This window comes from Pezoporus occidentalis, unplaced genomic scaffold, assembly GCF_034315485.1.
Source record: "Pezoporus occidentalis ecotype Australia unplaced genomic scaffold, CSIRO_AGI_Poc_V1 ctg226, whole genome shotgun sequence".
In the NCBI taxonomy this organism is placed as follows: domain Eukaryota; kingdom Metazoa; phylum Chordata; class Aves; order Psittaciformes; family Psittacidae; genus Pezoporus; species Pezoporus occidentalis.
Window position 1 is genome coordinate 49,467 of NW_026914138.1, and position 24,484 is coordinate 73,950.

Consider the following 24,484-nt stretch of genomic DNA (forward strand, 5'->3'; position numbering starts at 1 on the left):
CGAGAAGTCAACCCATGATCTGGATCAGGAAGGTTTATGGCCAAGCAAAACTATAACCATGCCTGAGCTGGAGGGTGGTGCTTGTAGGACAGTGACGGTCAGCAGGGATTAAGGGCACAGACTGATCCTAAATAGGGCTCAGGGGCCCATGGGTAGAGGGAGGGCTCTGGAGATCCCCCAGGTGAGGATGGTCAGGGCTATTAAGGTTTATTAGGGATTGGTGGGACTAGAGAAGGGGCTGGTTTAGTCCTGAGGGAGAGCGTGATTGTATCGTGCTAACTGTGGGCTTGGCCTGCAGCATAGAGATTGGCTTTATAATGCCTCATATCTGGCAGCTCTTTCTCCATCTACCTCCTTTGTGTATGCAGGATCATGGAATGGTTTGGGATGAAGGGACCTTAAAGCTCACCCAGCTCCAACCCCTGCCACAGGCAGGGACCCCTTCCACTGGAGCAGCTTGCTCCAAGCCCCTGTGTCCAACCTGGCCTTGAGCACTGCCAGGGATGGGGCAGCCACAGCTTCTCTTGGCACTGTGGTGCACCAAGGGAAGAGCTTCCTTATCTCCAACCTGATTCAGTTTAAAACCATTCCCCCCTATCCTACCCCTACAGCCCCTGAGGAAGAGTCCCTGCAGCTCGACACGATGGGGGTGATGTGCTCTGCTCCTCACGGAGCAGGCGCCTTTACCCGAGGCGGGTTGAGTCACCAGCTCTCCCCTTTCCCTGCAGCTTCTCCACGGTCATGCACGAGACAGTGAAGCAGCTGTCCCCCAAGTGCGAAGTGACCTTCCTGCAGTCGGAGGACGGCAGCGGCAAGGGCGCAGCGCTCATCACAGCCGTGGCGTGCCGCATCCGGGAGGCTGGCCAGCGGTAGGAGCAAGGAGGGGTTGCCGAAGAGCTTGGTGTCAGCAAAGCAGGACATTCCCCTTCCTTCCCTCCCTCCGTACACACACACACACACACACACATACACGTGCAGCCTCCCCCTGCAAGCAGACTCTTAGCTTTACTTGTTCTCTCGAGCTCCTCCCAAGTGGGACTGGAGATGCTGTGTGCTTTGTTATAAAGTGTTGTCTTAGGAGTTTTACTGCATGCCATAAAACCGCCTCTCAAGTAAAGCTAAAAGTGTCTTTTGGCTGTCTACCTACATTTCCAGTTAGAGCTGGGCCTGTTCCACCCGCAGCTCTCCTCCCCACATCTCCTAACCACTCTCACATCTTCCCTAACAGCAGAAAGGATAATGCTAGAATAATCGAGATGCTGCATTGTCACTTTATGGTTAACTGGTACCTATTTATGTCTGTCGGAGTCCTAGCGTGTCCGTGCTGTAGAAAGCAAACCTCTTTTAAGATTGGGCTAAAGACCTCCATTAGTCTTTTACCCTGATCAAGGCTGTATTATTTCCATGAAAGTCATGGTAACTTTTAAAAGCACAGGGTGCAGAACCTCAACCACCGTGAGTCTGCACTGAGAGGTACCAAGTATCTCTGGTGGTGAGCAATAATAAAGAACCTGCTGGGCCAAGTTAGAGGTGCCCCTTTAACCGCTCCAGCAGAGCACGTGCCTGGAAATAACTGGGGACTCAGGGTCTAATCCCATTTCCCAACCTCTCTCCCGTACCCCGACTAGAGCGTAGGAATGTGGCATGTGTCTAGGGTTGTGTTACACCCCCTTGGAAACCACTAGCCCCCTTCCCTGGTCCATGTGCGGGTAAGAGGGAGCCGCCACCACGCTGGGTGGGTCTCACCCCCTGTCATGGTCCTGTGTGGTGAGTCGGGTTTGCTTCTTGGCTGTGAAATCGTCCTCTGTCTTCAGCCTTTTAGGTGACACCTGGATTCAAACACTGTGTATTTATGTTGCAAGAGATCTTATGTCTTTGTATGTACATAGTCTTTGGGGGGGTGGGGGTGTTATATTGCTTAGTTTTGATTTCACCTTTTAATGTTGTTTAAGAAGGGTACAGAGTACTTATATTTTTTTTAATTTAAAACTTTCTTGGGGTAGACTGGACAAAGAGATCCCAAATTCCCAAGGGCAGGAACACCAGAGGTTTGGCCATTCTGGATTTAACCCCAGAACAAAAGGGATACCAGAAAGCCAGGGATGCCGTGTGCAGGGTGATGAGGCTGGGTTTAGCCTAAGGAAAGGTTTTCTTTTGTTCCCCCTGCCCTACCTGGCCTGTTTTGCTCTCTGAAGTATCCCAGAGCTCTGCAGGGACCCTGTGTCCCTCCTGCCACCATCCCAGTCACACATCCCAAGGGCGATGCGGCGAGGCAGAGGCGATCCCAACTCATTCCATGAAGTTAGCAGCGATAACTGGTGTCACCTCAGTTCCATTTGGCATCCTCGGGGCTGTCTGGGAGCGTTCCCAGCGACGTGCGTGCCCACAGCATCCCTTTGTGCTCCCATAGCATCCCTTTGTGTGCCATGGGGAAAAGCAAGAGATTCATTTTCACCAACAGAAAGCCTGTGGATGGAGATGCTGCAGTTCTCTGGGTGAGCAGAGGCTCAGATAGGGATGGGGATGTTCCTGTAAATATATAGCAGAAGAGAATGAAATTCCAGTGATGTACAAAAAGAATTTAACTCCTAAATCCCACCAAGAGCCCTTCAGTTTGGAGGATAGAGATTTTGTCTATTTTTAATGGATATTTTTCTACTGCTTGGGGTAACCTCATTACCAAAAGTCTCTCTTCTATGGCGAGGGTCAAGTTCAGTAGCACAACTTTAAAGCAAAATTACTCTTTGGGCATTTTAAATGCTTATTTTTTTTATAAGCCTCAAGACAATTTTAACCAATAAAACCTGCCTGTGTATAGAAGCCACGTAAGAGACTAAGTTTAGTGGAAGTTTGAGCAGATGTTAAATAAATCTGGAAAGCTGATACAGAAACCCTCTAACATGGTACCAAGCAGTTGTGTGTGATTCTTTCCCCAGAAAACCAGCATTTTGCCTACTGAAAAACGTGGAGAAATGGGTTTTTTACCTACTGCACCCTGCAGGAGGTTACATCAGTGGCTGTTTTTAAACTCTTATCCAGCTGTACCCCTTTTAAAGTAGGTAGTGTTTTCATCAGGTAGCGAGCTGCATTCTATACAAGGGTAGTTTTGGGGGGAAAGTGGGAAGGGTTGGGACAAGGGGCAGCCCTTTGGTAGCTGATTCAGGCTCCAGCTCAGTGAATTGGTGGAGCAGGTGACTAAAAGGGCGAGAAGGAAACGTGGGTAGTGAAGTACCTGGTTAGGAGCAGGGTAACCTCATGCCCTTTCTCTGCAGCAGGGATGGGCTGGGACTTTACAGCAGCAGGAAGGATTAGCCCTGAGCTTGCAGGGTGGTGATGAAGTGCTGAGTGCTTTCGCCTCTCCTGGAATAGAGGAAGTAAAGGCAGGATGAGTTACCTGGAGCAGCATCTGCTCTGCGGGGCTGACACAGGGAAGGAGCTCACATGGAGCCCAGTGTGGATCTGAGCTTTCTGTGAGGTTAGGGGGGATTTTTGGCTGGGCTTGGGCAGATGGATGCTCACCTGGATATCCACGAGACTCCTGTAAAGCTTGAAAGCTTTTGCTTCCCTTTTGCTTTGGCTCAGATAAAGCAGGGTCTGAAGTGTTCCTAAGTTAAAGAGCAATACTTGAAGCGCTGTAAGACACTCATGTTAACCTGTGATCACAGCTATGCCCTTGGCCGTGGCTGTACAGGGAAGGGTTTCATCCAACACTTGGAGAAGTTTGTGCTCCTTTTTGTCTCAAAGGGGGTGAGCACCAGAGATGTTTGCTGTACAGTCTGATTGTAACTTAGGTGGGACTGTAACCTCACACCAAAACGTTGCCGTGGGATGCTCTGTGAATGTGTTTAAAATGAAGAAGGGAAGATTAAATCCTAACTCTTGATATGAAGGGAAGATCAAATTATTGTATGTAGGGAGAGATGGACAGACTGACGTGCCCAGCCTGTCTCTTCTCTCCGGCAAGAAGCACTGCTTTGTGGATTTAGGATGGCTTTTGTTTCGCTTGGTTGTTCCCATTAGGATGCATTTTCTTCGCACTCCTGGCCTTGTGCTGGCACCTTCTTTGGCCAGAAGCAGCAGGAGAACAGTGTCTTCCACTGTGGTAGCTGCTCCACTGGAGACACTGCCCTCTCCTCCCTGGCAATTCTCTATTTGTTGGTAGTTTGGTCAGGTTGTTATTGGCACTGCTTATTTTAAGTTATATAGAAATGTATATGTGTGAGCACACACAAACAGCAAATTATTGAGCCTTGCAAGAGGAATTTGCCTCTTTCCTTCCCAAAGGCAGAGTAGGAGAAGCTGGTATTCCATCACCCAAGACGATGAGGAGTATGGGGGATGTGGAGATCTCTGGCCTGAAAGCAGCCCTGGGGCAGCCTGTCCCAAAAGGTTTTCGCAGCCTGGGTGCTGCCCTGGCAATCTTATCTCTTATCAGCAAGCCAGGCTATCAGAGATAAGAGGGTGAAGGTCCAAGTGCATGGGAAGGGAGCAGGGAGAGGTGTAAACGAGTGATAAACCCCACAGTTCCCCATGCCAGAGGTGACAGCAGCAAACTAAACTGGCCTGGGGGAATCCTTGGTCCCCCACCTCCCCTCAATCCCCTCCCCTCCCAGCAGATAGAAAGGGAAATACCTTCTTGTGCTTGCTTTGGTAGAACAGCACTCACTGAAGACAAAAAGAGGCAATTCCTGGTCACAGGGGCATTTGGAGTGAGGAAGAGTCATGTTATTGCCACATTCCTGACAAGTCTGGAGTCTTTCTGGCCTGAGGCAAAGAAAATGCATCTTAATGTGGGTGTTGGCTCCGTGCGGGGCAGGGGAGTTAAGTAAAGCCAAAGACTGTTCAGCTGCTAGCAGAAACGAGTGACTCTAGATTCACCTGATGTTGTTCTGTCGTGTTTACAGTATTTATTTTTAGGAATTGACTGCAATGATATTATATATAATAGGCTTCCTTATTTTTGTACTTTTCATACCGTTTTCCTGAGTGTGGTGTTGTACTTCTCAGCTCCCCCTTTGCCATGACTGCTGCTCCTAGTCAGTGACAAATAAAAGAGAGAAAAACAACCAACCAATCCCCCCACGTTCTGGGGTAAGTTGTGATGTGTTTTGGTTTCTGGGCTCCTCTTCCTCCTTAGCTACCCCTGAGGAAGGGCACCTTCACCACTGCCCCATCCCAAAGCCCTCATCCTGCCCGCTGGACTGAAGTTTGGAAGGGATTTGTCCCCTTGCATTGACAGTCCCTCCACAACCAGGAGGGTGCAGGGAGGATCAGGACACTCATTCATATCTGAGAAACAATACCAAGATGAGTTTCATGGAAGCTCTTGCTCCACATTCCACACCCTCACCCCCCTGCAGAGAGGTAGTTCCCCAGCTGCAGGGCAGATGTGTTGGCCAGATGTGTTCACACACAGCAATGGCTTGACCCTGGGAGGCAGCAAAGTGCAAAGGCAGCTCAGGATCTGGACCAAAACGGGTGGTGCTGAGCCCTGTGCACAAAGCAGGAGCCCTGTGGAGCACAACCCACCACCAAAGCTTAAATTTCAGCCTTTATATTCCACAAAAACCAGGGAGTTGTTTAAAACCAACCTCGGTTTTAGGTACCAGTTCTGCCATTAACCAGCAGCACAAACTCCTTTCCACTCAACCCATGACTTGGCTTTAAAGGCTTGGTATTTCTAGTTAAACCCAAGAAAACTGCTTACTAAAGCATCTAAGTACCAAGTTTGATGCTGCAGCAGGTGAATGCCTTAAAATCCTTCTGCTTCCTGCTTCTGAAGTACGGCACAAGGCAAGATTACACAGAGGTGCATCCGAGGGCTGAATCCAATAGGAAAAGCTATTCATGGCAGAAAAGGGTAGACATGGGGGAGTATTCCACTTGAAGTCCTTTATTGACAAGTTGCCCCATTTTTCCATCTTGCCTAACACGTTTTAATCTTTGTTATAAAAGTACAAATGGGTTTCTGCTTTTCTGACATAAAAAAAAACAAATAGCCTAAAGAGGTAAAATTCTCCCTTTGAATTCAAAACTGCAACAGAGAAACATAAAACTCAACACATACAAAGCAAGGCTACAGTGTACCTCTTACACTTGACTCATTCATCAAAACCCAGAAGGAATCCCTTCTTCCCAGCTCTTCCTTTGAATGCTGTGACCGTGCTCAAGTGAAGTGAGGTTTGGGTTAACACTTACAACTCCAAGGCACTCAAAGGTCACAGGTTCCTGAGCTAAACCAGGGTGTAATCCCAGAAGAACAGTTAAAACAAGTCACAAAAAGCAACATTTAAACACTGGTATTTGGTGTGAGCAGAGTAAGCTGCTGTTTGAGACTGAAATGCTGCTTGGTACATTAGAGTGCTTTCAGTCCACGGAAAACAAATAATTCACTTATGAACCTCCTCAATAGCAAATTCCCATGCTAAAAAAATGAAATATATGCTGCAATGTTAAAAAGAAGCCCAAGAACAAGAAAAATAAACGTGGGTGAGGGGCAATAAAGGCTTAAAACCAAGGTCTGCGAATCTCTACAGTTAAATAACTAACAGGATGTACAGGCAACACTTCGACAGACATAGGTGACCCTAATGGAAAAGGAGCACAAAAGTAAGTAACACGGATCTGGTATTAAATCCCCCCAAAACGTGGTGACAAAACCTACACATCCTACAATGTGAGCTCAGGATTTAACAGGTCCGTTTATAAGCTGACATTCACAGAAATTCCCTGTTTCCAATTTGGCTCAGTTTTTGCCTGAAGTGTAACATTCCTTAAACCTGGAATGGCCCCTGTCTGAAGATGCAGAAGAGAAATAAATAAAAAAGAACGGGAGAACTAGTTTTGGTCCTATCTAATTTCTGCTCTTCTCTTCAGAGGTGCATAGGAGGATACTAAGGCCATGTATCTTTGCCACAGTGTAAGGCCTTTGTCGGTGCCAAGCTCTGTGCGTCAGCAGGGCGTTTAATGGGAAGCAGGCATGCAGAGTTATAGAAGTGCTACTGGATTCCACCAAAGAGGTCTCCCAAATGATCTGGCAGTGCCTCACTGCTTCTCTGGTGATGTGTACAAGAAGTTACAGCAGATATAGACTGGGAAGATCAGGAGTCTACTGTCCAAATACATCACTACCTCCTCCTGCAAAGCAAACACAGGGGAATGTGCACAGTAAGCGATGCTCTTAAAAGTACATCAAAAGGAAAACCAGATCAATGACAATATTCCATATATTTTAATTAACTACATATCAAAAAGAAGATAAAAAAATCACCCAAGACAGTAGTTCACCTTCAGCAGATGTTTTATGTTATTAACACTGATAAGATACTCTTAACATGCTTATAACCCTCTGCCCCAGTGCTGCACCAAAGATAAGAAGCACACGAAATGGCTGAGCAAACTTTCTCTTCAAGCACACTGGAGACTTTTCTGCCTCTTATCAGTTCCCAGAGGTTTAACCACCCAGGCAACCCAGAGCAGTGTGTACTTCAAAGCAGGTTACAGCTTTCTGGTAGGAAATGCTGGGTTTTACCCTACAAACTGGGTTTGGGGCAGCAAAACTGTGTGTGCCATCCCTACCGTAGGATAAAGCTTTGAGGAGAAGTCTTCTATGTACTCATGATGTATTTACCACTGCTGATGAGGATGGAAAAGACTTGGTGATCAAGTCTTTCACATCCCTTATACAATTCTGCTGTCACCAGTGGGTAGAAAAGGGCAAGTGCTCTTAAGAAAACTCTTCTCTGAGGCTTTGTCCTGCCTTTGGCTGGGACAGAGTTAATTTTCTTCCTAAAGTGCTGTGTTTTGGCTGTAGTCTGAGAATAATGCTGACACCACAGGCTTTCATCTCATTTTCACAATAGTAATTAATCAATAAATGCCAGCCTTGAACAATATGCAGACACTCTTTTAACTCTTCAGCTTCCAATACAAGAGAGTCTTCAAACCCCAAATTCACCTCTAAGTAAGCAGGAGTCTGATGGACATATTATTCAGTGCTGGAAGTCTGGGAAAGCAAGGAATAGCGCAGCAGAACACTACACTGGCAGCAGACAGCTTCAGCAGCAACACGGGACTATCATTATCAACACTAATGAAACCCATGCTATCCTACTCTAGTTACACTTCACACATCAGCTTCATATCCACTACCTATAAAAGGAAACCTGAAATTCCACATAAGCAACAGCTCTTCAAAAGCCTCGTGGACTTCTCAGCATTTTTGTCATGCTTTGGACTCCACAATTCAAGTTCAACAGCTCCAAAACACACAAACATACCTGGTCCTTCTCAAAGCTTAGGATCTGATACCCTGTTGTTATACTGCGAGTAACTCTTCCAGTGCTGTCGAAAGAGGCAAGATGTAACCTAGGGATGTAACAACAGGTAAATTACTTAAGTCTGCCATAACTTAAGTTTTTCCAGCACCAAGAGTTTCTCCCAAGGAGACAGAACACCATTTTCAACCCTAACTGACTTGGAGGCAGCAAAACTGCAAGCACAGATGGAAAATGTTGTTATGATTAAGACATTCTGGCATACACACAGGGTCTGCTTCTTGGCTACTGCTTACCTGAAGGCTATGCTTCTCCGAGGCTGCAGACTGACTGATCCACTGCATGGCTGACTCAGTGTATTCCGTTTAAAGGTGATGCAACTATTTGTGTAAGTAACAAGGAGGTCAAAGCCAAAGCTGAACCCAGTCCAGCGCCAGCAGTACTGGAGAAAAGAAGGGAAAGAAACCCAAACAAACCAGTCTGAGTATTGGCTACAACACGAATGATAAGCACCACTTCTCCAACAGAAGACCTAAGGTACAAGTTCTTCCCTGTGAGGGTGCTGAGGCGCTGGCACAGGGTGCCCAGAGAAGCTGTGGCTGCCTCACCCCTGGCAGTGTTCAAGGCCAGGTTGGACACAGGGGCTTGGAGCAAGCTGCGCCAGTGGAAGGGGTCCCTGCCTGCGGCAGGGGTTGGAGCTGGAGGAGCTTTAAGGTCCCTTCCAACCCAACCCATTCTACTATTCTATGATTTCTGAGTAGCACTTAACTACAGGTCTTATCCATGCCTAAAGCACTCCTTGGAGTATAAAATCCTTAGGATAAGCAACTTCAGGAAGGAAAAAATTCAGGGTTTTTCACAGGCCCTACCACCTAAAGGCACATATATATGGGTATGGAACACATAGGGCTTCTGGCTGTGACTATTACACATTTTTATCCAGAAAACTTCATTTCCCAGCTAAAAATGTCTTTTTCATCAGGGATCAGAGCTACATTTTAACTAACTCTGTAATTTACAGATCTCAAATGACAAGCCATGGCTCCATTCCCTCCTTTCACACCCTAAAGTTTTCCCCAGACATGGCCTTGCTTGCAGCCTATGAGCACAATTAAACCACTAATTCCTTATTCATCACAAAGACAGCAAAGTGCTTTCATCCTTTTAGGGAGAACAAACTCATTTCTCGCACGTATCATCTCCACCACATCGTTTTGATGCAGTTTGACAATTAAGAGCAACATGTTTTGAAAACAGCCAACATGTCCAAGCCACGTCAGTGGTGCTCAGTGAGCCACGTGCCACACTTACATCACCATCCTCGGCGAGCTTTCGGCCGCACCTCATGCTGTTTCCTTCCAGCTCCTCTTTATTTATTTCTTGAGGCCTACAAAAAGAAAAGGGCATCTTTAAGGACACTTGAACAGCTTTGGATGGAATTTCAACGTGGGAAAGGTGAATAGACCTGAGCAAACTGCTCTGACCACACAACTGACCCTTCTTTGAGCAGAGGTTAGACCAGGCAACCTTTCAGGATCCCTTCCAAGCCAAATTGTCCCATGAACACCCAACTGCTCTACAAAACTGGCCTATAAACCAGGCTGGGACACCTCAGGGAGAATCACAGAACAGTCTGGGTTGGAAGGGACCTTCAAAGCTCATCCAGCTGCCTGCAATGAGCAGGGACATCTTCGACTAGATCAGGGTGTGCAGAACCACATCCAGCCTGGTCTCAGATATCTCCAGGGATGAGGCATCCACCACCTCTCTGGGCAATCTATGTCAGTGTTTTACCACCCTCATTGTAAAGAATTTCTTCCTCACACCCAGCCTAAATCCCCCTCTTTTAGTTTAAAACCATCACACCTCGCCCTGTCACAACAAACCAGTCTTTTCCCATCTTTTCCTTTTAAGAACTGAAAGGCCACAACAGGGTTTCCCTGGAGTCTTCTCCTCCATGCTGAACAACTCCAACTCTCTCAGCTGTGAGAGGCAGGAGTTTTACAGAAGAACCTTTCCAGATACGAAAACAATAGCTGTTGCAATGAAATACATAATCCAAGCCCTAAAGTAAGTCCTTTTTAAACGCAGTAGGTACAGTTTGTACCTCGCAGTTACTAGGTGCAGACATAAGAGTGCTGCAGCCAAGGAACCCATGCAGAACAGCAGCATGAAGCAGCACCCACAGAGACACCAGATGATTTCTCAAGTACCTGGTTATGCAACTTGTCTAAAGCAAGTTTACACCCAAGGATCACAAAGTGCCACAAGCCTCTTGGTTCTGTCATCCTCTATCAACATGAACTTGTTTCACCCGAGTTGCCAGTGGCGTTTCAAGGTGTAGCAAAGCCTTGCAGAGCCAGTGTAAGTCAAATCAGCCCCAGTTTTCCAGTTGCTCACTTCACTTCAGACAGGATTACATCAGCAACCAAAGAAGCACTGACTGCCAGAAAGCCTTCACGTTACACTGAGGATGAACACTTAAACTGAGTATTACAAATCACAATGAAAGGCAATATCCCCCCCACACTAAACTACAAACCTGCAATGTCAAAAAATACACTTCGAGCTAGAGAAGCAAGAAGGAGCAGCAGCTCTTCTCTTCCTGCTGGACACACACCCCACTTGTAGCTACAGCTTTTACAAACTCAGTCTGGAGTCTTTTCACCCCCTGTTTCTGTACAAACCCATCCTGGAAGATGAAGGATTGTATGAAATTAAGCAAATCATACTAACCAAATTCATCCCAAACTCTCCTGTCTGCTCCTTCCACATCTTCTAGCTGAACTGGTTATGTAGCCTAAACGCAGCAATGGTGATAAATGGTGATATTTCTGTTCAGTCCCAACTTTCACAAGCATCAGTAGGTAATGCTCAACCAGACAGCTGTATTCCCCTCACTCAATCCCTTGAGAAGCCTCAGAAGATACAGGATTTCCAGCTCTAACCACTTCCATTGGCCTACCATATGCTTAGAGAACAGGCAAGTGATTCTATTTCATTCTTAAACACTGCCAAAGTGACTATTAGAGTAGAGAATCCAATCACAGCCTTGAAAGATCTGTCTGGCATCTGGTACAGATGTGTAGCTATGAAAAAAGACAGATCCACTTGAGCACATCAAGTAAACCTTGAGCAGCTGCAGCCCAAAGCCAAAACCTCCAGTGTCACACTAAAACCTCCTCAGATTCTGAAGAGCTATAAAACATTTAGTCCTTTTAAATGCAAACTACATGAAGGAGAAGAGAAACGTTCACTTTTCCTCTCTACAGTTATCAAAGAGGAAACCACACTGCACATTTCAAAGCAACACTGCTTTTCCTGTTGGCAGTCCTAGAACAAGCAGGTACAATGATGCTGTGCACCAGGGTGGGATGTGGGATGTAAGAACAGAGCTTACTCCAGCTTGCTGGGAGCCAGACTTCACGTTCTGTTCAGCTTACCAAGTCTGCATCCTTATCTCTAAGGGGAAAAATGTGTTAAGATAATCAACAAGAGGCAGTAAATGCAAGAGATAGGGCGGCAGATCTGGATAACAGCATGGTCTAATAAAACCTCATTTTTTTCAACCACAGGTTGCTCGAATGCCCAAAGTATTTGCTTTAATACAATGGAACAGTTCAAGCCTTCCCTTCTAAGACACAAGTGAGGTGGCACTGCAGCTTGGCAGAATACAGAGAAAGCATCTCAGGACTGCAATAAGAGACTGCATGCTATGGACTAGGAACATTAGAGCTGAGCTGCACACAGCTACAGGGAAGTGCTACACACACAGGTGCCTGCACTCCCACTACCTCCCATGCAACTCGAGAGAACACCATGTCCCAAGACAACCCATTATCGACTGTTAAACAGTAACCTGCATGTCACCTTGAACCAGTAAGTTTGCAAACTACTGAAGTCAGAAGCAAAGACATACTGAGAAGAAACACTACATCCCTCCCATTTGTTACCATTGCTATTGAGGAAAGCCCTTGGCAATGAAGGCCAGAATAAGAGGTTTGGGCAAACACAGTCTATTGTTAAGCACAACCTTCCCTAGCTGATATTTTCAGATTTAGCTGTCTTAAACATGAAGAAAATCCCATACTGCAAGAGAGAAAACTGGACAAGCAAAAGCAGCTTTGATGACTATGCTAATCCTCACTTCCATGTTAACTGTGGCTCCCATATGAGCTAGAAGTAACACACAACGTCCAATCGCCTACTGCTAAATCCATCAACAACAGCATTACAAGCAAAGTCTTCCCAAGAGAACAATAGTACCAGAAACAAGCTGTGACCACCCGACATGGATCTTTAGGAGCTGGAAGGATGATACTCCTTTTCTGGGCCCCTCACTACACGAGAGATACTGAGGTGTTGGAGCAGGTCCAGAGAAGGGCAACTTGCCAGACAAGTGGCAGCCTGGAGAAGAGAAGGCTCCTTAAGGGGAGACCTCAGAACAGCTCCAGTGCCTAAAGGGGCTGCAGGAAAGCTGGAGAGGGGCTTTGGACAAGGGCCTGTAGGGACAGGCCAAGGGGAATGGCTTTAACCTGCCAGGGGGGGGGCCGAGATGAGCTCTTAGGCAGAAGTTCTTTCCTGTGAGGGTACTGAGGCGCTGGCACAGGGTGCCCAGAGAAGCTGTGGCTGCCCCATCCCTGGCAGTGTTCAAGGCCAGGTTGGACACAGGGCCTTGGAGCAAGCTGCTCTAGTGGAAGGGGTCCCTGCCCATGGCAGGGGGCTGGGACTGGATGAGCTTTAAGGTCCCTTCCAACCCAAACAATTCTATGATCTTCAGAGCAGCAAATGCTGGGCTAACAGAAGCGATGGCGGAACACAGAGACGCTGGTTTATGGGTTTTTGCAAGGTAACAAACATTTTGCAGCTTCCTGACGTGAGGCTCCTCCTCCACAAGGCACACTAAGAACTAGGAAGAGAAGACAAAGGCAGGAAACACTCCCTCAGCTGCATCTTGCCACAGTTTTGGTATTTATTTTGTAAGAGATCATGGGACCTGGCTCAATGCAAGGCACAGAAATGAAGCAGAAGGAAGGCAAACAGTTTGCAATCACATGCACACATGTAACATAACCACCATGCCTTGCTGCCCAAGCCACTGCCACTTCTGGGGGGACACAGGCTCACATTTACACACACACAGACACCAGTGAGGGTGTTACACAAAGCACAGCTCCAGGCACGTCTGTGAAAGGACACAGAAATGACATGTGTGCTGACAGCTGCCATGGAAACTCCTTAATGGCAATGCCACCATGGAATTTTCCTCAATGGCAATGGCAATGCCACCATGGAATTTTCCTCAATGGCAATGCCACCATGGAATTTTCCTTAATGGCAATGCCACCATGGAATTTTCCTCAATGGCAATACCACCATGGAATTTTCCTCAATGGCAATACCACCATGGAATATCCTCAGTGGCAATGCAATGTCACCACAGTGCAGCATGTGGTTTAGGAAGGAGGAAAGATGGGATATAAAATAGGATTATAGAGAGAACAGCATCTTAGCAGTGGAGAAGGATGCAGTAGCTGGGACAAGCTGGAGGCACTGACAATGAAGAGTGGTATCAAACTTAAACACTGGCTGGGCAAAAGGCTGTGATATTAGAAGGGAACAAGGCAAAGAGGTCCCAGGGTGCCAAGCCCTGCTGGGTGCTGGGCCCTTGCTCGCTGCCTGAGAGAGGCAGAACAAAGGTTAGTGTGGAGTTATCCCTGCCTAAACCAAAATGACACATTGACTTCTACACCAGTACAGTTACATTGCACCACAACCTCTTGTCCACCCAGCCCAGGGAGGGAAGAAGCAGGACAGAAGAGGCTTCTCTGTCGGCAGTACTTCTAAAGTCATCTTTAACATGGAAGGCTGAAGTACTGCTTCACAGCCTTGAAATGTATATCAAGGCAATGTAGCACTGAAAAGCATTAACCAACATAAAAGAAAACACAGAAGATCCCTCCCAGCGTTTACCTCTGGTTGCATTACTCAAGTTTTCCAGAGTTCTGCTATTAAAAGGTAAGGAGATCAGCCAGCCCAAGGGAACAGACAGCTCCCGAGGGAGCAACAGAGTTTAAAACCACTGAAGTCCCCTTGCCCCTGCTCCTCTTAATCTCCAGAAGTTAAGCATGTCAGATTTGATAGGAGAGGAAGGTTTCTAATTTAAGAAAGAAAGAAAGGAAAGCCTGTAATATACCTACCCAATATCATTCTCTTGCTCTACTCTGAGCATGGCAAACCACAGCTGTTTGTAAACAGGGGACAGCCATTCTAAAATTAAAAACAATAACAGGATAAATAAGTTTGGTGTTGTCTCTGGAGCTGGGAATGGGACATTCATGAACAGTTACATGGAGAAATAAAATCACAGTGAAATAATAAGGTTACACTTATTGACCAGTGCAAACCCACCACCTGGTAACACACTTGTGTTATTGATAAAAGGTTCAAGAAGGCAAAGTGCACTTGAGTCACAACAGCCCCATGCAATGCTCCAAGCCTGGGGAAGAGCAGCCGAAGAGCTGCTCATGGGGAAGGAGCTGGGGGTGCTGATTGATGGAGCTGAGCATGAGGAGCTTGTGCCCAGGCAGCCCCCAGCATCCTGGCCTGGATCAGCACCAGTGCGGCAGCAGGGCCAAGGCAGGGATTGTGCCCCTGCACTGGGCACTGGTGAGGCTGCACCTCGAGTCCTGTGCTCAGCTCTGGGGCCCTCACTGCAACAGAAACATTGAGGTGCTGGAGGGGAGTCAGAGAAGGGCAACAGAGCTGGTGCAGGGCCTGGAGCACAGGGGTGATAGGGAACAGCTGAGTGACCTGGGGGGTTCAGATGCAGAAGGGAAGGCTCAGGGGGGACCTGATCACTCCCTACAACTGCCTGACAGGAGGATGGAGCCAGGAGGGGCTGGGCTCTGCTCCCAAGGAACTGTGTAGATGAGGCCCTCAGTGCCATGGGTTAGTGGTGGCCTCGGCAGTGCTGGGGAACAGTTGAACTTGATGAGCTTAAAGCTCTTTTCCAACCTGGATGAGTCTATGATTCCGTGATACAACATACAAACAGCTAACACTAAATAACCCAGCACTGTATTCATCTGATCAAGCATTCACGATTGCCAGAAGTGATGCAGCCCAACACATCTTCTTGGTGAGCAAAGCTCTGTTAAGCCAAGGACCTTGTTAAAAGCCCCTGGGAAAAGAGGCTGTTTTCTGAATCCTCAGCAGAATTCTGCCTGAGCTAAACAAGAAGAAAACAGAAATAGAGAAAACAGTGACTTATAATGGATATGGTGGAAACAAACAGAAATTGTCTCCTACCAGGAATAAAGATAAATCACATCCTCCTCTGACAGCACCATGAAGATTTTATTGGCTGTATTAATGTAACAGTTGTAACCAAGGGATAAAGCAGAACAAAACCTCATAACTTAAAGTCAGTTATACAAAAGGAATGACAGGCCAGCAAAAGCACAGCAAGTCCTTCTTGGGCAAGCAAGGGGGCAAGTATGCAAGGTCATGTTCCAGAACAAACTCTATGGAGGAATGGATGAGAGGGACAGTGAGAACCACAGCTCCCACAAAAACAAGAGGTTGTTGATGAATATGATAGAAGGGAGAAGAAGTGAGATTGTCTTAGAAGACCCAGATGCAAACTTGACAACTGACTAATTGCTAAGATTCAGACTGTGAAAGGGCCAAAATGGGAATTAACCAAAGCACAAGTATAAAAAATGAACTAAGGAAAACTACACAGGTAAAGAATAGAGAATGGAGGAAAGGATCTTCTCTATTTCTGTTTCATGCAGCATATTTCAACTGTTAATTTGCAAACATTAAGAGAGAAAATACTGCTTAGGAAACACTGAGAAGTTACCAAGTAAAACAGAACAATGCACACCTGGCTTTCAGACAGACACATTTCTGTCTCTTACATCTTTCCTATTCAAACAAGAACACTCAGTTGCCTCCTGCAGGTCCTGTGTACGCACAGGGTATAAAAGAAATGAATAATTACACCATTCCCTTCAACTATTCCTCCTCAACAGGAAATAATCCACAATTCTCCTGTCTCATCAGTAAATTAGGCTCTAAAAGAATCATTCCCACCAAGTTATCTTCTGGTTTATTACAGAATGAAGATGCATTTGCACTTGGATTATGATCCGTACCAATCTAAATCTTAAGTAAGGTGGATTGTATTCAGTTTATACATCACTTAAGCATGTAAAATACCACATAGCAAAAATCAGATCTGCTCTGCCGGGGTTTTTAGGCATCACCTCAAATACTGTCACTTGCTTGAGGACAAAACCTGCCCCATCTACTGGCAATAACGGCGCAGGCTGCTCACACACACTTCACCCGGGCTGGATGCGGTGTCTAATGCTAGGCCTCCACCTACTGTTCAGAGAACGCATTTCAACAGACATTTTGAGCGTAGAATAACCCAGTTCCTTTGTACTTCACTGTGTCAGAACTAGTGCAGAAGAGTCTCTTCTCCATCCGTTAAGGTGTTAATTTAAACCAAAGCATGGAAAACCAGTACATTTAAGCAGCAGAAATTGTTCCCCTTCACTCAGGAGACAGAATTCTGGTGAGGAAAGGATCTTATCCCCATCATCAAGAGCTGTAATTCAGCTTCAAAGTGTGAGAGAGAGCTGCTCCAGGTTATTCATTCATCTCCAAAGAGCAACTAAACCATTATTTCTAGCAGAGACAGGATACAGCAGTACAAGAAAGGCAAATCTGTGATGCTCACTGTGTCATGTTAACAGTCAGGAAAGTGTTTCAACAGCATCTAACAACCTGAGCAGGCTTCACAAGAAACACCCTGACAAGTCTGGTTTAGCATTGTATCACCATCGTGCTGACATCCATGGCAGCATGAAGGAAAAAGCCAGTATGAGATGAAGAAAAACCATTTTCATTTTACAGGGAGACAGCAGTGGAACTCAAAGATAGGTTAAGTATTAATGTATGGCCAAAGGGACACCCCAAGGCTACACGTATGGACAAGAACACAGATGTCAAGAATGATAAACAGCTAATAAAAGCAGTCTTAATTTACATTTGGGAATTGCACCTATAAGGAGACATCACTGAGACACAGGTGAATGGACAGTTACAGTGCAGAGAGATGTGCTTAAAGTCAACCAAAGTACACGAGAGCCAGGAACAAAACCTGCCAGAGTCAAGATGCAAAATTCAGCACCAAGATTCAATTATGATATAGGAACAATGAACAGAGGGAAATATGGAGCAAGGATATCAGGAACCACATTCAAAGGCAGAACATGGGAAGTCCAAACCCTGTTACACAGAGCATAGCTAACTCAGGGGAGGGGAGGGGAAAAAAACCAAACCCACAGAAACCCCAAAACAGAAAGAGAAAAAAGGGCAGGTTTCCATGACAAAAGACATGAATGATAGAAGGAAAACATTTTCAAGTGAGAGCCCAACTTGGTAGCTCACTTCCAGACTTACTCATCTCTCAGCAGCTGGGCTTACACAGCTTCTGAGCAGAGAACAAAGCTGCTCTGTGAACTCAGACTTCAGCAGCCAGCTGAGAATGGGGACTTTTATTGTTCAGTGATAATGTGATGTTAATAGCAGTAATCTGTAACAGTGTGAAATGACATTTATAGGCTCCTTTAAGTTGGAAAAGATGTTTAAGATCAACTCCAACCATTAACCCAGCACTGGCAAGGCCACCACTAATGCATGGCACTAAGGGCCTCATCTCCATGGTGTGTGAACACTTGCAAGGGACGGTGACTGCAGCCCTGCCCTGGGCAGCCTGTTCCAATGCCTGAGCACCCTCTGGGGAAGGAATTGTTCCTCAGCTCCATCTAAACCTGCCCTGGTGCAGCTTGAGGCTGTTTCCTCTTGTCCCATCCCTTGTTCCTTGGGAGCAGAGCCCAGCCCCTCCTGGCTCCATCCTCCTGTCAGGCAGTTGTAGGGAGTGATCAGGTCCCCACTGAGCCTTCTCCAGACTAAAACCCCAGGTCCCTCAGCCATTCCCCACCACACTTGTGCTCCTGCACCAGCTCTGGTGCCCTTCTCTGGCCCTGCTCCAGCACCTCAATGTCTCTGTTGTAGTGAGGGGCCCAGAGCTGAACACAGGATCTGAAGTGCAGCCTCACCAGTGCCCAGCATTCACTAACCTGAGGGTATGAGGGAATCTCTCTCAAGAATTCTGGCCGATGCCAAGTCACTGATGATATGCTGTAACCTCAAGTGTGTGAACACTGACAGGAACTGATTCCCCTCTTCTGATTCCAGGAATGCAATGTCACTGTCAAAATCTGCAAGACACAGCACCTGTATTACAGTTTGTTTTCCAGACCCTATTTGTATTTGAGATTGAGTTTTAAGCCATTGAACAGAGAAAGTTATTATGAACAGGCAAACCACCTTCTGCAGCTGAAATGACGAAACCACTTGCATCCAAATCCTTTCAGCAATGTTAAAGCAAACTTTTCCCTTTCTGAATTCCATTAGTGCCTTCTAGTGAGAAGGCAACAAAAGGTTAATCTAATGGAACAACAACAAGAGCAACAAAGCAAAACCAGCGACTATCTCTGCTCACGTGAAAACATGTGGACAAAGCAGTGAAAAAGCTATTGCTGTTGAGAATCTGATGCTGGGCAGTGCTGGCAGGGACAAGCCTTCCCAGAGAAAACAGAGAAAGCCTGCAAGTGGAGGAAGACCTATTTCACTCCAAACCCACATCTTCCCCAATCCAAGGCCATGGCAATTACTCCTACCTTTCCTACGCTCAGCAAACCAGGCATCAGCTTCGCCTAAGAGATGCTTCAAAGACCCATTCCAAGAAGGCACGAGCTGAAGGAACATCCACTAGGTAAAACAAACAGCCTCTAGTGAGCGAATTGAAGCTCTCAAGTAAGGAACACAAGTGGTGTTGAAGGGACACTTTCATCATGCATTCATTCCTACAAAGATTCTGACACTTTTGCACAGTACCTTTTTGAGCATGGTGTACACATCCATCTCCACCTGCATTACAAAGAGGTTTGAAGAGCTGACCAGCTGTTTCATGAGGTTTATGCTGAAAACAAGCAAGTAAGATCATAAAATCATAAGAGTTCTATGAGACAATCTAGACAAAACCAAGCGAGCTAGCTAGGTGACAAGCAACCACCAACAGCCTAAGAAGTTATTTGTAGTGAGCTGTATACTTTGGAAGGAATTGTACTTCATGACTGGAAGTTAACTGAAGCCTCCATACCTGATTCCTTTGAAGAGTTCCACACTCTGGTGAATCATCATGTTATTCAAGAGCCATTCAAGGCACCTACATTAAAAAGAAGGAGTTAGGACCTGCATTTTTAATTACATATGTCAACATTCCTGCAAGAGCTGCTCAGGCTCACGCAGCCTAGCTATGTACCACATAACCCCCAGGCAGGAGGGCATAAAAACATGACAAAGTATTTAAAACCCATGAAGTTTACCATCAATTTTTCCAACTTTTTCTAAAACTCTCAAAAGTTGCATTTAGTTTCTCTCAGGGTAGAATGAAAGCAAAATTCAAAGTCCTAATAATGCCACAAAAAGGTCTGAGAACATAGGAATTCACAGCAGAAGGAAGCAGTTAGGACTGACCTCAGCATTCTGCTCCCCAGTGTGTAGTTATCCACCCTATTTAAATAAAGCTAAGCTTAGGTTGTGCACGTTAAAGCAGCTTTGTGAGAGAACAGTCAATGATCAGAAGCATTATTTCACTGTTACACTGAAGCCTAATATACTTCAGTAATCCATTTATTCACAGCGAAAGCCAATCCATCTATGCTCATCTACAATTTTAAGGTTATCGATTCTAGTAGAAACTGGAAAACCAAATAGGACAAGCAAAGCCCAAGTCAGAGAGCTTTAAACCAGTAACAGTTAACTTGGGTGTCATCCTCCTGACTGTAAATTCACACTTTAAAATAGCAATGGACAAAGCAGCTTGGAGAAATCAAGTCTTACTTTTTCTTCACCGAGTCTAAGCCGTATGTCTCCGCTGCCTTATAATAACCACACACAGTTTGGGCATTAATGGTTTCCTTCATTGTTTCACCACACTGCTGGATTAAGCCATCCTGCAGGGGAGGAAAAACAATGCAAAGTTTACATTTCCCAACAGGAAGTGTCAAAGATTGGGCAGTTCATACAGATTTCCATGCCTCAACAGTTACAAAAGCCACACATGCTACAGGGACCAGTACCCAAAATACTAAGCCAACATTCCTCAGAAATAGAGATTTTTCTCAAGAATACACCATGTGAAAGACAAGCTTAATGAACACCTTCAGGGCAGAACAAATGAGCTGTTAAAACACGTTTTAATCTACTGCTAGATAGATTCCCAGAGCAGCACTTAATACTACAACAGGATCTTTGTCACAGCATTTGTAATCAAACCACTGCATTATGTTTGGGGTTTTTCCCCTGCTTGGTCTGAAAAGATGATTCATTTCTCTGGGTGAAGCAGTACACACATCCACGTGCATTATCAACTGTTTATCTGAGAAACAAGCATTAAAATGTTGCATATTTATCACTCACCAGCTGCAGCATGCAGGCTGCTGCTGAAACTGCAACTACTTGACTGGGTTTTATTAACACTTCATCTCTGTACAGTGAGCCAAAAGCCACCTGTAGAGCTGAAAAGAGCACAGGCATCAAACAAAGGTAGGACATTGAGCACAGGTTAACTAAAAGAATCCTTCAAGGTAACCAGACCACTTGTGTGCACCCATTCTCTACAATCTTATTTGCCTCTGGATATAAAGTGAGTCTTTACCAGCCCAAACACACATGAAACAGAAAACAAACTTGGTGTTAAGCAATTAAATACAGAATCCCAGCCTGGTTGGGGTTGGAAAGGACCTGAAGATCATTCGGTTCCAACCCCCTGCAACAGGCAGGGACCCCTTCCACTAGAGCAGCTTGCTCCAAGCCCCTGTGTCCAACCTGGCCTTGAGCACTGCCAGGGATGGGGCAGCCACAGCTTCTCTGGGCACCCTGTGCCAGCACCTCAGCACCCTCAAGGGAAGAACATCTCAGTCTCCCCTCTGTCAGGTTAAAGCCACTCCTCTTGTCCTGTCCTTTCACTACTTAAACAAAATACTCGTCTTAAACCAGCCACAGAGTCACATCATGGAGCAATGAAGAGAGCAGTAAAACCAGATAAAAAGAAGTTAAACCTCAAGATCCTTCTCTGAAGCCAGACACTAGCAGAACGTTGAGACATTCCTGCGATGTTACAAGTGCCTCTGCTACTCCTCTGAAAAACACTGCTTTCTTGCCCCATGGTGATTGGAACCACAGCAAAACATTCTGTCCACTCACCCTGATTGAGCTTTTCAAGACCAGACAGAGGAAGATGGGATTCACCCTCAAACTTGGGTCGCCACAAGAGCTGATCTCAAGAGCACTGATGCCAAAACAACAAAACAAGTGGTTGCTCCTCCCAGCTTGGAGGTACAGAAATGAATTCAACTCTGTTGGTGACCCCAGTTCAGCTCAAACCTGAATGAGCACAGCACTCATTCTCCCCAGTTTCTTATTTACCAGTTTCAAAGTTATCCTTAAAAAATAAAGCATGTATTTGCAGTTATTTTTGCCAGGTTCAACTTAACCTCTAGCTCCAGAGTTTTCTTTGAATAAAAGGTTCCCACTCACCTTCTACATCAATATTTTGGTCAGGAATCTCCAGTTCTATGGTGTTCATGCTGGATTCTTTCCAAGATCCACTGAACATGCTGGAAAAGTAGCCTGACTACAAGGGAAGACAAGAGAAGAACTCAATTAAGAGAATTCATTCCAATTAAAGCTGTTAAAGCAGCACAAGGCATGAAAACTGGTTAATATTTAACTTTATGCAGATCAAAAATGCATTAAGGGAACTTTCCACAAGCTCCAACGTTCTGACATACTTGAGAAAGGATGAATTGTGTTTGCTCTGTTTCTGAATGTGAAAACGTGCAGAGAAGATTTGTACTCTATGTCTGTAATCACAGTAAGTAAAGAGCTTTAAAGGGCCAGAAAAGCCACATAAGCTCTTTTTCTTCAAATCACACCACCATTAGGGATATAATTAGTCCAAGAACTAAGTCCTTAATGTTACTGGTGGACAACAAATCCTGCAGGCATTAGGGAATGCCAGTTTGGGTATTGGGGGGTAGAAAGGAAAGCATGCAAGACATAGAAAGGCACAAGGTTGCAGACTCATACCAAGGACTCATACACATGCAGCACCGATGTAGAGAGACCTTTTATTCTAAAGGGTAAGGCACATAAAACTAGAATTAGCCAGTTTCCAACCAAATGAAGTGAAACATACTGTTCTACTAGGAGTCATGATTCTCCTTCTCAGCAGCAGATGTGCCCATTATGAGGCTATCACCCATCAAACTTCACCTGAGAGATGAATAAATCCTATTTGTACAGCACCACCTTCCCTGACCTCTTACCTCAGCATTTCACCTCAGGGCAGCAAGTCACATGCAATCCAACTTTGATTTTACCTGATGATGGAAATACTTCTATACCTTCAGCATATCCCCTACCTATGATGACAGTCAAACCTACTCTCAAAGGCAGGGCCTCATCCATCTTACCAATCAACGCTCATGAGGCTGTATTAGCTTTGCCACGTAGATCAACCCCTCAGTTTCATGAGGAATGATCATTTTACTGAAGAGCATCAGTAAAAGGAAATCCTCCATTTCTGGAGAATCTGTTCTATCTGTTGATCTGCCATCAATAGGAAGAGCAGCAAGTAAATGCTTATTGTCATTTAGCAACCTCAATGCAGTAACGCGGGAGATGAGGGGCACCGAAACATTCAGACCACAGTAAGAGTCGTCATCACTTCATCCAGAGTAATTCACAGAGTTATTTAACCTCCAAAGACATTGCCGCTGTACTCACATCATTCCAGTGACAGACACAAGTGGAAACAGCAACCGACTTATTTTATGCTGCACAAGGCAAGGCTGTCCAACGGCTTACACCTTCCCTTTGGTAGGGAGAGGCAAAATCACAACTAAAGCCAATTAAAGACCCCTAAAGCTGTGTCTGCCATGGGCAAACACTGTTCTGTTCAGAGCTAGCTGCCCCTGCTCAATCTTTGGCTACACACAAATGCCTTTCCAAAGTTCAAAACATCATGGAATCAACCAGCTTGGAAAAGAGCTTTAAGATCAAGTCCAACCATTAACCCAGCACTGCCAAGGCCACCACTGACCATGGCACTGAGGGTGTGTGAACACTTGCAGGGACGGTGACTGCAGCCCTGCCCTGGGCAGCCTGTTCCAATGCCTGAGCACCCTCTGGGCAAGGAATTGTTCCTCAGCTCCATCTAAACCTGCCCTGGTGCAGCTTGAGGCCGTTTCCTCTTGTCCCATCCCTTGTTCTGTGGGAGCAGAGCCTGACCCCGCTCACTCCCACCTCCTGTCAAGGAAACAAAACTACCTCAAGTCACACTTAACATTCACCCGACATCACTTTGCACAGCTCCCATCGCGGGGAAGCAGGCCGCTCACCTGGCACAGATATATCTTGTGCAAGTTCCACTCCTCTCCCAGGGCACGGATTTTGATGTCGCTGTTCTCGCCGTTCAGAAACAGCGTCAGGTAAATGTACTCGGACGTGCTTTTGAACTTCTTCCTGTACACAGCCGCAAACGCGCACCCATGAACAACCCCGAGCACAAAGCACCCAGCCCGGCCCTGACCGAGGCCCGCAGCCCCCTCAGAGGCCGCTCCCCGCCCCAAGCCCCGACCTGCGGCGGCCGCTGTGGAGCCGTTCGTCGTCGCAGTCGCTGTCCCCGCGGCCCCTCTTGCTGCCGCGGCCGCCGCTATCCCCGGGCTCCTCATCACCGGGGGGGAGCCGCTCCCGGTGCCGCCGCCGCCGCCGCAGGCCCCGGCTCAGCAGCGAGCCCATGGCCGCGGCCCGCTGAGGAGCAGCGGAGCCTCCACCGAGGCTGTTGGCGGCTCTGCGCCTGCGCGGGGCGGGGCTGAGGGCAGCACCGGGGCTGGGAGCGGGCCTGGAAAGCGCCGGGTGCGGCGGTGCCGCGGCCCCCGCTGACCCGTTAGCGCCTGACCCCCCCCAGCTCCCTCAGCCGGACCCCATCACCCCTGTGCTCCAGGCCCTGCTCCAGCCCCATTGCCCTTCTCTGGCCCCGCTCCACACCTCAATGTCTC

The 24,484-nt window shown here is 46.5% G+C and overlaps 2 protein-coding genes across 4 annotated transcripts in view; one reads left to right on the forward strand and one right to left on the reverse strand.

Annotated features, from left to right (window-relative positions):
* Positions 1–5,070, forward strand: part of LOC134164794 (hexokinase-2) — a 36,159-nt gene extending 31,089 nt beyond the window's left edge. For all 3 annotated transcript variants that reach the window (XM_062620945.1, XM_062620946.1, XM_062620947.1), the window contains exon 18: positions 729–5,070. In XM_062620945.1, the coding sequence (XP_062476929.1) occupies positions 729–873 (145 nt within the window). In that variant the 3' untranslated portion in view covers positions 874–5,070. The remainder of the gene's footprint in view (positions 1–728) is intronic.
* Positions 5,071–6,077: 1,007 nt separating this feature from the next.
* On the reverse strand, positions 6,078–24,269 carry GMCL1 (germ cell-less 1, spermatogenesis associated). The gene is made up of 14 exons (XM_062620957.1): positions 24,064–24,269; positions 23,825–23,948; positions 21,960–22,056; positions 20,841–20,938; positions 20,262–20,374; positions 19,519–19,584; positions 19,254–19,338; positions 19,037–19,127; positions 18,434–18,574; positions 14,477–14,546; positions 9,588–9,663; positions 8,573–8,718; positions 8,280–8,367; positions 6,078–7,137 (listed from the first exon to the last, which is right to left on the reverse strand). Exons 1-14 carry the CDS (start codon positions 24,222–24,224, stop codon positions 7,045–7,047), a joined length of 1,449 nt encoding a protein of 482 aa, XP_062476941.1. The 5' UTR covers positions 24,225–24,269; the 3' UTR covers positions 6,078–7,044.
* Positions 24,270–24,484: the final 215 nt, after the last annotated feature.

Coding starts and splice junctions, on each gene's coding strand:
- GMCL1 (XM_062620957.1), bottom strand. CDS start 24,224: ATGGGCTCGCTGCTGAGCCGGGGCCTGCGGCGGCGGCGGCGGCACCGG. Junction 20,939..21,959: donor CCAAAATATTGATGTAGAAG/GTGAGTGGGAAC, acceptor TGCTCTTTTCAG/CTCTACAGGTGGCTTTTGGC. Junction 8,719..9,587: donor AGCTCGCCGAGGATGGTGAT/GTAAGTGTGGCA, acceptor TCTTTTCTCCAG/TACTGCTGGCGCTGGACTGG.